Here is a 14049-nt window from a genome sequence, read left to right as displayed (position 1 = left end):
TATCAAATTTTGGGAGCGAGGGGAAAGGACGGGGGCGAGGGGGAAGGACGGGGGCGAGGGGGAAGAACGGGGGCAGGACGGGGGCGAGGGGGCAGGACGGGGGCGAGGGGGAAGGACGGGGGCGAGGACGGGGTCAATGGGGGAGGACGGGGGCGAGGGGGGAGGACGGGGGCGAGAGGACGGGGGTGAGGGGGAGGACGGGGGCGAGGGGGGAGGACGGGGGCGAGGGGGGAGGACGGGGGCGAGGGGGGAGGACGGGGGCGAGGGGGGAGGACGGGGGCGAGGACGGGGGTGAGGGGGAAGGACGAGGGCGAGGGGGAAGGGCGGGGGCGAGGGGGAAGGGCGGGGGCGAGGACGGGGCGAGGACGGGGCGAGGGGGGAGGACGGGGGCGAGGGGAAAGGACGGGGGCGAGGGGGAAGGACGGGGGCGAGGGGGAAGGACGGGGGCGAGGGGGGAGGACGGGGGCGAGGGGGGAGGACGGGGGCGAGGGGGGAGGACGGGGGCGAGGGGGGAGGACGGGGGCGAGGGGAAAGGACGGGGGCGAGGGGCAGCAGTGGGGGTGAAGGAAACAGCCAGGTTTCTGCCCTGGATCACCACGCAGTGACTCCTGGTGGAAAAGTGTGTGTGTGTGGACATTGGTTGAGGACAGGATCAGGATTGGATGTCATTGGGTCCAATAGTCTAGGCTTACGCTTGTGAATGGAGGGGAGCTGACTACACCAGTGAGAGCCAGCGACATCTGGGAAGGGAAGAAAACAGGAGGGACAAAAAGAAATGTACAAGAACAGCATTACACAGTGCCATCGGCACACAGTGTACTGCTAATACATTTGCATACAATTCCTTAGAAACGACAACATGAACACAAGCCCAACCAGTCAGTGTTGGGAGTTAATTCTCCACATAAGCAGTATCCTAATCCCATGAGCCTGCCTTTCTCCCACAGCCCTCCTCCCCATATCCAGCCTGGTTTTAAACACTGATTCATTGAATAAACCTGCTGCTGCATTCCCCAGACTCTCAGCCCTCTGTTTTAATGTGAAGGATTTTCCATTCGTCAGGGCTGTGCGATAGCATCAACACTGCCGCTCTCTCCCAGGTGGCATTTTCATAGCTGAGCCGTGCTTCATTTCTCACATGCAGGATATTGGTTGTCCCAATGGGACCAGACTTTGAAAAGAAAGGTGGCCATTTCAGACCTGGTTATTTACAATCTTCCCATCTGCAAACTTCCCTCTATGACAGCAATTCAACTCTTGACCTCAGTCTGTTACTCACAGCAATTAAAGTTTGTGGCATTAAGAGACAGGTCAGCATAAAACGGTTATAAAAACAGAAAATGCTGGAACTACTCAGCATCTGTGGGGAGAGAAACAGAGTTAACGTTTCTGGTTGATGACCCTTTGCCAGTTCTGAGGAAGGGCCATCGATCTAAAACGTTAACTCTGTTTCTCTCCCCACAGATGCTGCCTGACCCACTGAGTATTTCCAGCGTTTCCTGCTTTTATTTCAGATTTCCAGCATCCGCGGCATTCTGCTTTTCTATTGCCATAAAACTGTTCCATGATACACGCTCCTAAACATATAAAAGTGAATTGACAGGATTACAGTGAGCCGCGTGACAGGAGTTCCGCTGGTTTAAAGGTAAAAATCCACTGCAGAAAATTCAACCCTTCCTCACTGCAACTGCAGTCCTCTTTTTGTGTGCATGAACCCAGCCCGCTGTCTCACCTGGAGTTTTGCTGCTTCTTGAATGTACAAACAGAGCATTCATACATCCAATGAATAGCTTCTGTCTTCTCAGTTCCCGTTGAATAAACTGCAAAAGTGCAGATTTTAACTACCTGCCTTTCCTCAGCAAGATTATGGCGCTGTCTCCATGTCCATTTTCAACAGAGCGGACCCAGTATCCAGGGAACTTCCATCTGCCTCAACTCTCCACTGAGCACCCAGGGGCACAATTCACAATTGTGCCTTTTCAAACTTTGACTGTTTCTGGAGAGACAACTTTGAACATCACACTGGTGGGCACAGGTTATAAATCTATAACACTGGGGTATCACTTCCCATCTCTGTAATCTCCTTCAGCCTCATAACACTGCCCCCCCCACCCCCGAGAAATCTGCGCTCTTCAAATTCTGCCCTCTTGACCATCCCTGATTATAATCACTCAAACATTGGTAGCCTTCAGCTGCCAGGGCCCTAACCTTTGGAATTCCTTCCCTAAACCTCTCCACCTCTCTCCTCCTTTAAGACACTCCTTAAAACCTAGTCTTACACCAAGCTTTTGGTTACCTGTAATTTCTTATCTGGCTCGGTGTCAAACTTTTGTCTTATAACACTCATGTAATGCACCTTGGGACATTTTACTATGTTAAAGGTGCTATATAAATACAAGTTGCTGTTGTTGTTGGGGTAGAGTGCAGGTGGGCACAGTTCTGTAAATATAACACTGGTGTACAGTACTGATGGGCACAGTTCTGTAAATATATAATGTTGGGGTAGGGTACTGGTGGGCACAGGTTTGTCACTGTGCGGCAGCACTTTAAGGGATGTATTCAGTCACACATGAAGCAGTGTTAAAGGTTACTGGGTTAGAATTATACAATGATACAGCACAGAAGGAGAACATTTAGCCCATCGAGCCTGTGCCCTTTTTTTGAACGAGCTATCCAATTAGTCCGATTCCCCTGCCCTTTCCTCATAGCCCAGCAAATTTTCCCCCTTCCAAGTATTTATCCACTTCCCTTTTGAAAGTTACTATTGAATCTGTTCCCACCACCCTTTCAAACAGTGCATTCCAGATCACAACAACTCGCTGCGTAAAATAAATTCTCATCTCTCCCTCTAGTTCTTTTGCCATTTACCTTAAATCTGTGACCTCTGGTTACCAACCCTTCTGCCACTGGAAACTGTTTCACCTTATTTACTCTAGCTAAACCCCTCGTGATTTTGAACACCTCTATCAAATCTCCCCTTAATCTTCTCTGCTCTAGGAGAATAACCCCAGCTTCTCCAGTCTCTACACATAACTGTTATAATTCCAGTAAATCTCTCTGCACCCTCTCCAAGGCCTTGATACCCTTCCTAAAGTGTGGTGCCCAGAATTGCCCACACTACTCCAACAGGGGCCTAACCAATGTTTTATAAAGTTTTAGCATAATTTCCTTGCTTTTGTATTCAATGTTTCTATTTATGAAGCCAAGCATTCTGTGTGCGTTTTTAACAGCCTTCTCAACGTGTCCTGCCTCCTTCAAAGATTTGTGTACATACAGCCCCCTGTACCGACTATAAAATTGTACCATTTAGTTTATATTGCCTCTCCAAAATGTATCACTTCACACTTCCCTGCAATAGATTTAATCTGCCCATTTCACCGGTCTGCCGATGTCTTCCTGAGGTTTGTTACGATCCTCCTCACTGTTTACTGCAGGGTCATCGCCCGAAACGTTAACTCTGCTTCCTTTCCACAGATGCTGCCTGACCTGTTGAGATTTCCAGCATTTTCTGTTTTTTTGCAGATTCTAGCATCCGCAGTATTTTGCTTTTGTATTAGATTTCTTGCCCCACACAGTGTATTGGTATGAGTAGGATAAATGAAACCAATGATAAGCGGATCCTGGTTCAAATTCCATTCTCCCTGTGCTATATTGATGCTAAAAGCTGTGTCTTGTTTGGGACAGCTGGCAAGGTGAAAAAGCGTCTCTTACCTGCAGACTTTGGGGTGAACTTGTCTCTGTGGGCTGCACAAACTGCCAATAGCCGATATCCGAGCTCCAAGTCAAAACCTTGCTGGGTCGCTACTCGACTCACAACCTGTAATAAAGAAGCAAAACAAATGAATAAGTAGTAAAGACTAATAGCACACGCTTCCCCAATGGCTGGGTTGGTTAAAACAGTGGCCGGGATGTTCCTCTTCACTATTCCCAAATCCACAATCGGGAAACTGCACACCCCAACTGGGATTTCCCCACTCACTTCGTTTTACTGGGCTGCCGGCCGGTGCACAATCTCCCACATGTGCTCCTGGTGTGTGCCAGAAGCCACAAGGGTAACCATCTCTCCCAGTTGTGTGACTGAGCTAAACAGACCAGAGGGTCCCAGATTGAATTCCTGCTCCATGCCAGGCTCGCCGGTGGTGGTGGAGATGCTACAATCGCTGCAGCTCCTTTGAAGTTCTTCACAAACTCAAGAGTATATTTGGGGAGATTTTCTGCTTTGACGACCCCATTGAATTCCCACCAGAAGCTGTGTCCATTACAATTAATCTGAAACGTTCCCTCGAGCCTTATCACCTCTCAACAAAGTCAAAGTGCTTCACTCACAATTAATTACATCACCATGTGTGCTTACAGGTTTGTAGAGCTGTTGAGTTGGGAGTGGCGTAGCCAGTCACATGATATTCACAAGGCTCAATAAAACCCTAGCTAGTTGGGTTCGGGTGATCCACGATGAGGCAGGTGGTTGTGAGCCTGGTGGATGAACTGGTAATGTGTAGTGTGATTGTTAAACATTTTGCTAATAAACAAACTAGTTCTTGATAGCAATGTGTTGCTATGAATTCTTAAAGAACCCATGAAGTAAATACATTACATGTAATTGTTGTGACCTGGGCACATAATGGACTATCAGTAATGAGTTAATCCGAGGAATGTTGACAAAGAAACAAGGAGTGATCGTTGCCCTTCTTCACATAATGCCGTGGGATCCTGAAGTGTTACCTGCCACTGGAGGAGGCAGACAGCGCTTCAGTTTCATGACTCATTCGAAGATCACCGAGTGAATCATAGTCTAAATCTTACCAGTGTAAATCTTCAAATTTATTTACCATCAATATATCTTTCACTAAGGCAAAGATTTGACAAGGCTGACAGAAGATAATCTGCATCTTCTCCCTTTGTGACTAGCCACCTGTTGTATCTGCAAACTGCAGCCAGTGCCAGCACTGCCCTGTACTGCAGTGAACTCCGCGTCTGAACCACTGCAGTGAACTCCGCGCCTGAACCACTGCAGTGAACTCCGCGCCTGAACCACTGCAATGAACTCCGTGCCTGAACCACTGCAATGAACTCCACGCCTGAACCACTGCAGTGAACTCCGCGCCTGAACCACTGCAGTGAACTCCGCGCCTGAACCACTGCCAACACAACACTCGTCACAGCTTCAGGGCAAAGGCAACATATATGGCAATCTTGATGAGACTTGATAAACTCAAAACTATGAAGAACCTTTGCATATTGTGCTGTGCTTCTGACAGTTTTCACAAGTATACTGTTTGAAAATACAAGCTCCTTTAATGCCATGCAAATAAGTGATCTTGTGCAGAGAAATTTACAGATCATTTACAATTTTAGTGGATTACTGACAGACAACATATGCAACCTAACCGCATCAGACTAGAGGTTTCTCCCTGGCGTTTGTTCCAAGCTCTCAGAGATCAATCCAAAACAAGGTATAAATGCAATGCTGCCGCATTTGCCAACTAGCAACATCTTCACCTGAAGCCAGATGTGAAGGAATCCAACCGTCCCATAATACAATGAAACTGTGTGGATAGTACACCACTCATGCCATAATGTACAGGTGTCAATGCTGTAATACAGAGTGTGTCCAGAGTCCAGTAGTAATTTGGGAATGGACTTTTTGATGGGGACCGAAGACAAAGGCTTTGGCCTTCCCAATATTTAGTTGGAGGAAATTTCTGCTCATCCAGTACTAGATGTCAGACAAGCAGTCTGACTATTTAGAGAGAGTGGTGGTGAGGTAGAGCTGGGTGTCGCCAGCGTACATATGGAACCTGACGTTATATTTTCAGATGATGTCGCTGAGGGGCAGCATGTAGATGAGAAATAGGTGGGGGCCAAGGATAGATCCTTGGGGGCACCAGAGGTCATGGTGCAGGGGTGGGACGAGAAGCTATAACAGTATAGATAATAGAATCAGTGTAATTCACCCAGCTGGACAACGGTGGAGAGACATTGGAGGAAGATGGCTTGGTCAACCATGGTTAAAGGCGACTGTGCTGGACATTACTGGAGGGGCCATCAGTGAGGCCGTGGTCAGCAGCAAGGCTGAAACCATTGAGAACGACATTATGCTCATACCTAATCCTCCTTCTCACTTACCACTTCCCCCTCATCCCACAATCTCTTCTCACTTACAAGGTGCTAATGGTGTAAGCATGCACCTCTAGCTTTTCACCCCCCGACGTGCTCATCGCAACCCTACCCTTGTGCCTTTATTCTTTCAGATAGCCAACAACTCCAAGCTTCCCAGCCAGTGCAGGAAGAACAAGAGGGGAGTGATGGAGAAAAAGAGACACCATCACTTGATCTGACACTCGCAGGCACCAGCACAGAAACTGGCACTACACGTATTGTAGAGTACAGAGGCTCACCACATCAGATATCTGATGTGGCGATTCGTCAGGCATGACTGGCTTGCAGCCAGGGCAAGGAGAAAGGGTAGCGCAGGTGCCAGCTCCCCGGAGGGCGAGGGTGCATACTAGTTCTGCTGCAGAGAACTCAGATGAGCACTTTGATGCGGCAGCCTTCAGAACAAGGGTGATGGGCAGCACACAGAATAGCTTGGTGCACTGGCAGGCTTGCCAGAGAACCTATTATCACTGCCAAGGAGTATGGAGGAGTCGGTCTTCAACCTTGCACCAGTATGGAAGTGATGGGCAACTTCATTAGTGCACTTGTGGACCCACCCATGATGAGGGTCTGATGGCCGATGTCTCAGCTTCCATTGCAGCACAAGCAGAAGCCACCCAATGTCTGAGTGCTACAGTGGAAGCTCAGACTGCTGCCACGCAAGCTCAGACTTCTGCCATCATGGCTGCTTTTACCAGTGTGGAAAGGAGCTTGTCCTGTCCTTGTCCTGCGTCCCCGTGGGCGACAAACTGACCCTCCTCGGTGACTTAAACGCCAAAGTTGGCAAGGACACAGACCTCTGGGGAGGCGTGATTGGCAGAGAGGGGGTAGGGAAAGCCAACTCCAGCAGTACCCGACTCCTGACAAAGTGTCTAGAACATGAACTCCTCATCACCAACACCTTGTTCCACCAGAGGGACAAACACAAGGCATCGTGGCAACACCCTCGCTCCAAAACACTGGCACCTGCTCGACTATGTCATCGTCCGAGCCAGGGATCGCAAGGATGTGCGCATCACTCGCGCCATGACAGGAGCTGACGACTGCTGGACAGACCACCGCCTAATCCTATCCATCATCGACATCAACATAGCGCCAAGGCGGAGGGGGCAGCAGAAGTAGTGCCACAAAATGCCGGGGCACTTAAAGACCCAGCTAAGAGAAAGAGAGCACTATACAGTCAGCGCCTCACAGCTAACCTGGCGTGCCTTGATGACCCCAAGAATGCCCACAGCGCTTGGTCTGCCCTCCAGGCCACCATAACCAGTGCCTGCAAAGAGACGCTCGGTCACTCAACCAGGAAACACCAGGACTGGTTTGATGAGAATGTTCAGGAGATCCAAGAGCTAATAGATCGCAAGCGCAGGGCATTTCTGAGACTTAAACAACAACCCGACTCGGGAGCAGCAAAGCAGCATTACAGACGGCTCAAGGCTGAGGTCCAACAAAAAACACGGGACCTAAAGAACAGGTGGTGGATGGGGAAAGCACAGGAGATACAGCAGCTGGCCGACAGCCATGATGTGCGAGGATTCTTCATCGCAGTCAAAGGCCACCAACGTCCAAACATCCAAGGCCTCACCCAACTGCTGGCCAAGAACGGGGAAACACTCATCAAGGACACCGAGGCAGTCAGGACCCGCTGGAAGGAGCACTTCTAAGATCTCCTTAATCGGGACTCTGCCTTTGACCCGAGTGTTCTCGACTCCATCCCGCAACATGCTACCCGCCACCACCTCAGTGAGACCCCAACACTGCACGAGGTAGAAAAAGCCATGACAGCTTAAAAACAACAAGGCCACGGGTGCGGATGGAATCCCTGCTGAGGCCTGAAGTATGGCGGAGGGGCACTGTTGGCGCGAATACATGACCTCATCTCTCTCATCTGGAGGGAGGAGAGCATGCCGGGAGATCTCAGAGATGCAATAATCGTGACCATCTTTGAAAAGGGGGACAAGTCCAACTGCGGCAACTACAGAGGAATCTCCCTGCTATCAGCCACTGGGAAAGTCGTCGTTAGAGTCCTCCTCAACCGTCTTCTCCCTGTGGCCGAGGAGCTCCTCCCGGAGTCACAGTGCGGATTTCATCCCCTACGGGGCACAACGGACATGATTTTTGCAGCGCAGCGCCTGCCCTTATACATGGTCTTCTCTGACCTTACAAAGGCCTTTGACACTGTTAACCGCGAGGGTCTATGGATAGTCCTCCTCCGTTTTGGATGCCCCCAAAAGTTCATCGCCATCCTCCACCTGCTCCATGACGACATGCAGGCCGTGATCCTTACTAACGGATCCATCACAGACCCAGTCCAGACCGGGGTCAAGCAGGGCTGCGTCTCAATCCCCCTCGCTGGCATGCTCCACCTCAAGGTCGACAAACACCCCGCTGAAGTGGAATTAAACTACAGAACCAGTGGGCACCTGTTCAACCTTCGCCGTCTCCAGGCTAAGTTCAAGACCACCCCAATGTCCGTCGTCGAGCTACAGTACGCAGACGACACTTGCGTCTGCGCACATACTGAGGCTGAACTCCAGGACATAGTCGATGTATTTACTGAGGCATACGAAAGCATGGGCCTTACACTAAACATCAGTAAGACAAAGGTCCTCCACCAGCCTGTCCTCGCCGCACATCACTGCCCCCCAGTCATCAAGATCCACGGTGCGGCCCTGGACAACATGGACCACTTCCCTTATCTCGGGAGCCTCCTATCAACAAGAGCAGGCAATGTCGACGAGATCCAACACCGCCTCCAGTGCAGCCTTCGGCCGCCTGAGGAAAAGAGTGTTTGAAAACCAGGCCCTCAAAACTGCCACCAAGCTCATGGTCTACAGGGCTGTAGTAATATGGCTCAGAAACATGGACCATGTACAGCAAACACCTCAAGCCTGGAGAAATACCACCTACAATGTACTCCACAAGATCCTACAAATCCCCTGGAAGGACAGACAAACCAACGTTAGCGTCCTCGCCCAGGCCAACATCCCAGCATTGAAGCACTGACCATACTTGATCAGCTCTGCTGGGCAGGCCACATAGTTTGCATGCCAGACACGAGACTCCCATAGCAGTTGCTCTACTTGGAACTCCTTCACGGCAAACGAGCCAAAGGAGGCAGCGGAAACATTACAAGGACACCTCAAAGCCTCCCTGATAAGCAACATCACCACTGACACCTGGGAGTCCCTGGCCAAAGACCGCCCTAAGTGGAGGAAGTGCATCCGGGAGGGCGCTGAGCACCTCGAGTCCCGTCGTCGAGAGCATGCAGAAATTAAGCGCAGGCAGCGGAAAGAGCGTGCGGCAAACCTGTCCCACCCACCCTTTCCCTCAACGACTATCTGTCCCATTTGTGACAGAGACTGTGGTTCTCATATTGGACTGTACAGCCACCTAAGAACATGCTAAGAGTGGAAGCAAGTCTTACTCGATTCCGAGGGACTGCCTATGATGATGATATAATAGCGACACATAGGATCAGAAATTTACGGCACAGAAGGAGGCATTGTGTCTGCAAAAGAGCTATCCAGCCTAATCCAACTTTCTAGCCCTTGGTCCGTAGCCTTGTACGTTATGGCACTTCAAGTGCATATCCAAGTACTTTTTAAATGCGATCAGGGTTTCTGCCTCTACCATCCTCTCAGGTAGTGAGTTCCAGACTCCCAAATTCTCCTAAACTCCCCTCTAATCCTTCTATCAATTACTTTGAATCTATGCCCCCTGGTTATTGACCTCTCTGCTAAGGGAAATAGGACCTTCCCATCCACTCTATCCTCATAATTTTATACACCTCAATCTAGTCTTCCCTCAGCCTCCTCCAAAGAAAACTACCCCAGCTTATCCATCTTCTCTCATAGCTAAAATTCTCCAGTCCTGGCAACATCCTCGTAAATCTCCACTGTACCCTCTCCAGTGCAATCACATCCTTCCTGTAATGTGATGACCAGAACTGTACACAGTACTCTAGCTGTGGCCTAACTAGTGCTTTATACAGTTCAAGCATAAATACCCTGCCGCGGCTAATAAAAGAAAGTATCCCATATTCCTTCTTAACCACCTTATCTACCTGTCTTGCTACCTTCAGGGATCTGTAGCCAAGCAATCAAAGGTCCCTCTGTGTCTCTACACTTTTGTTTCCTACCAGTTATTCTATATTCACCTGCCTTGTTAGCCCACACCAAATGCATTACCTCACACTTCTCCAGATTCAATTCCTTTTGCCACTTTGCTGCCCACCTGACCAGTCCGTTGATATCTTCCTGCAGACTACAGCTTTCTTCCTCATTATCAACCACACGACCAATTTTTGTATCATCTGCAAACTTCTTAATCATACTCCCTACATTGAAGTCTAAATCATTGATATATACCACAAGAAACAGGGGATCTAGTACTGAGTCCTGCGGAACCCCACTGGAAACAACCTTGCAATCACAAAATATCTGTTGACCATTACCCTTTGCTTCCTGCCTCTGAGCCAATTTTGGATCTAACTTGCCACTTTGCCCTGGATCCCATGGGCTTTTACTTTTCTGACCAGTTTGTGTGTGGGACCTTGTCAAAAAGCCTTGCTAAAATCCATACAGACCACATCAAACGCAACTACCCTCATCAACCCTCCTTGCTCCCTCCTCAGAAAATTCAATCAAGTTAGTTCGACATGACCTTCCTTTAACAAATCCATGCTGACTGTCCTTGATTAATCCATTCCTTTCTACCTTTCTAAATGACGATGAATACTGTCCCTCAAAATTTTTTCCAACAATTTTCCCATCGCTGAGTTAGGCTGACTAGCCTGTAATTACTCGGCCTATCTCGTTCTCGCTTTTTAAACAACCATACAACATTGGCAGTCCTCCAGGACCACACCTATAGCCAGAGAGGATTAGAAAATGATGGTCCGAGCCTGCGCTATTTCCTCCCTTGCTTCTCTTAACAGCCTGGGATACATTTCATCTGGGCCTGGCGATTTATCGACTTTCAAAAATGCTAAACCCCTTAATACTTCCTCTCTCACTAACTCGTCTAATATTTCATATTCCTCCTCCTTAACTACAATGCCTACATTGTTCCCCTCTCTTTTCTGCAGACAGATGCAACGTATTCAGTAAGAACCATACTCACATCTTCCACCTCCACACACACATTAGTTTTTTGGTCTCCAATAGGCCAGACTCTTTCTTTAGTTATCTTCTTGCTCTTTATGTATTTATAAAACATCTTAGGGTTTGCTTTGATTTGACTTGGCAATAATTTTTCATGCCCTCTCTTTGCTTTCCGAATTTCCTTTTAAATTTCACCCCTGCACTTTCTATATTCCTCTAGCCTTTCTGTAGTATTTAGCTCTCGGTATCTAACATAAGCTTCCCTTTATTGCCTTATCCTACCCTGTATGCTCCTTGACATCCAGGGGGCTCTAGATTTTGGAGTCCTACCCTTTTTCTTTGTCGGAACATATGTGCTCTGAACTCTCACCATCTCCTCCTTGAATGCCTCCCACTGCTCCGACACTGATTTATCTTCAAGTAGCTGTTTCCAGTCCACTTTCCACTTTTGTTAAATCACATCTCAGCTTTGTAAAATTGGCCTTTCCCCAATCGAGAACTTTTACTCCTGATCTATCTTTGTCCTTTTCCATAACTACGCTAAATCTAATTGAATTATGATCACTAGCACCAAAATGCTCTCCCACTGATATCCCTTCCACCTGCCCAGCTTCATTCCCTAAAACTAAGTCCAGAAGCGCCCCCTCTCTTGTTCGGCTTGCTACGTAGTTGATACACAGTGCCCAACAGCAACAACTCTCATTTATATAGCGCCGCGAACATAGTAAAACGTTCCAAAGTGCTTCACAGGAGACAAAATTTGACACTGAACCACATAAGATATTAGGACAGGTGACCAAAAGTTTGGTTAGAGAGGTAGGTGTTAAGCAGCATCTGAAAAAAGGAGAGGTAGAGAGGTTTCGGGAGAGAATTCCAGAGGTTATGGCCCAGGCAGCTGAAGGCACAGCCGCCAATGGTGGAGCGATTAAAATTGGGGATGCGCAAGAGGCCAGAGTTGGAGTGCAGAGATCTCAGAGGGTTGTAGGGCTGGAGGAGGTTACAGAGATAGGGAGAGGACATGGAGGGATTTGAAAACATGAAAATTGAGGAGTTGCCAAACCAGGAGCACGGAGGTGATACACGAACGGGACTCGGTGTGAATTAGGACAAGGGCTGCGAGCACAGGGGTGATGGGTGAGCGGGACTTGGTGCGAGTTAGGACACGGTCAGCGAGCACAGGGTTGATGGGTGAGCGGGACTTGGTGCAAGTTAGGACACGGGCAGCGAGCACAGGGGTGATGGGTGAGCGGGACTGGGTGCAAGTTAGGACATGGGTCAGCGAGCACAGTGGTGATGGGTGAGCGGGACTTGGTGCAAGTTTGGACACGGGCAGTGAGCACAGGGTGATGGGTGAGCAGGACTGGGTGCGAGTTAGGACACGGGTCAGCGAGCACAGGGTGATGGGTGAGCGGGACTTGGTGTGAGTTAGGACACGGGCACCAGGGTTTTGGATGAGCTCAAGTTTATGAAGGGTGGAAAAGAAGCCAGACAGGAGTGCGTTGGAATACTCAAATCTCAAGGGAAGAAAAGCAGAGATCAGGGTTGCAGCAGCAGATGAGCTGAGGGGTGCATTCAGGCGATGTTACAGAGGCAATCTTGGTGATGTAGTGGATATGTGGTCGGAAGCTCATCTTGGGGTCAATAATGGCACCAAGGTTGCAAAGGGTCTGGTCAGCCTCAGACAGTTGCCAGGGAACGGGATGTAGTGAGTGGCGAAGGAACGGGGACTGAAGACAATGGTTTTGGTCTTCCCAATATTTAGTTGGAGGAAATTTCTGCTTATCCACTCCTGGATGTCGGACAAGCAGTCTGACAAATTACAGAGAGTATAGGTGGTGGTGAGGTAGAGCTAGGTGTCATCAGCATACATGTGGAAACTGACGCTGTGTTTTCAGATGATGTCGCCGAGGGGCAACATGTAGATGAGAAATAGGAAGGGTCAAGGATAGATCCTTGGGGGACACCAGAGGTAACGATGCGTGAGCGGGAAGAGAAGCCATTGCAGGTGATTCTGTGGCTACGGCTGGACAGATAAGAATGGAACCAGGCGAGTGCAGACCCACCCAGCTGGACAGAGGAGAGACGTTGGAGGAGGATGGAGTGGTCAACAGTGTCAAAGGCTGCAGATAGGTCGAGGAGGGATAGTTTACCATGGTCACGGTCACAGTCACATAGCATATCATTTGTGACTTTGATAAGGGATGTTTTGTTGCTGTGGTAGGGGCAGGAGCCCGATTGGAGGGATTCAAACATTGAATAAAGATAATAGCAACATAGGAACAGGAGTAGGCCCCTCGAGCCTCAGCCATTCAATGAGATCATGGGTGATCTGTGACCTAACTTCATATACCCGCCTTAGCCCCATATCCCTTAATACCTTTGGTTAAAAAAAATGTAGCAATCTCAGATTTAAAATTAATAATTGATCGAACATCAACTGCCATTTGCGGAAGAGAGTTCCAAATTTCTACCACCCGTTGTGTATAGAAGTGTTTCCTAACTCGACTCCTGAAAGGTCTGTCTCTAATTTTTAGGCTACCTCCCCTCGTCCCAACCAGCGGACACAGTTTCTCTCTATCTACCCTATCAGTTCCCCTTAATATCTTGAAAACTTTGATCAAATCGCCCCTTAACCTCATAAATTCCAGAGAGTTCAATCCTGGTTTATGTAATCTCGCCTAGTAATTTAACCCTTGGAGTCCGGGTATCATTCTAGTAAATCTACACTGCACTCCCTCCAAGGCCAATATATCCTTTGTAAGGTGTGGTGCCCAGACCTGCTCACAATACT

The 14049-nt window shown here is 48.9% G+C and overlaps 1 protein-coding gene across 1 annotated transcript in view; it reads right to left on the bottom strand.

Annotated features, from left to right (window-relative positions):
- Positions 1-14049, bottom strand: part of LOC139235052 (zinc finger MIZ domain-containing protein 1-like) — a 293638-nt gene that overhangs the window by 178079 nt on the left and 101510 nt on the right. The window contains exon 4 of the mRNA XM_070866173.1: positions 3712-3817. Within this exon, the coding sequence (XP_070722274.1) occupies positions 3712-3817 (106 nt within the window). The remainder of the gene's footprint in view (positions 1-3711; positions 3818-14049) is intronic.

This window comes from Pristiophorus japonicus, chromosome 22 (assembly GCF_044704955.1).
Source record: "Pristiophorus japonicus isolate sPriJap1 chromosome 22, sPriJap1.hap1, whole genome shotgun sequence".
Taxonomy (NCBI): domain Eukaryota; kingdom Metazoa; phylum Chordata; class Chondrichthyes; family Pristiophoridae; genus Pristiophorus; species Pristiophorus japonicus.
This window is presented reverse-complemented; position numbering and strand designations above follow the sequence as displayed.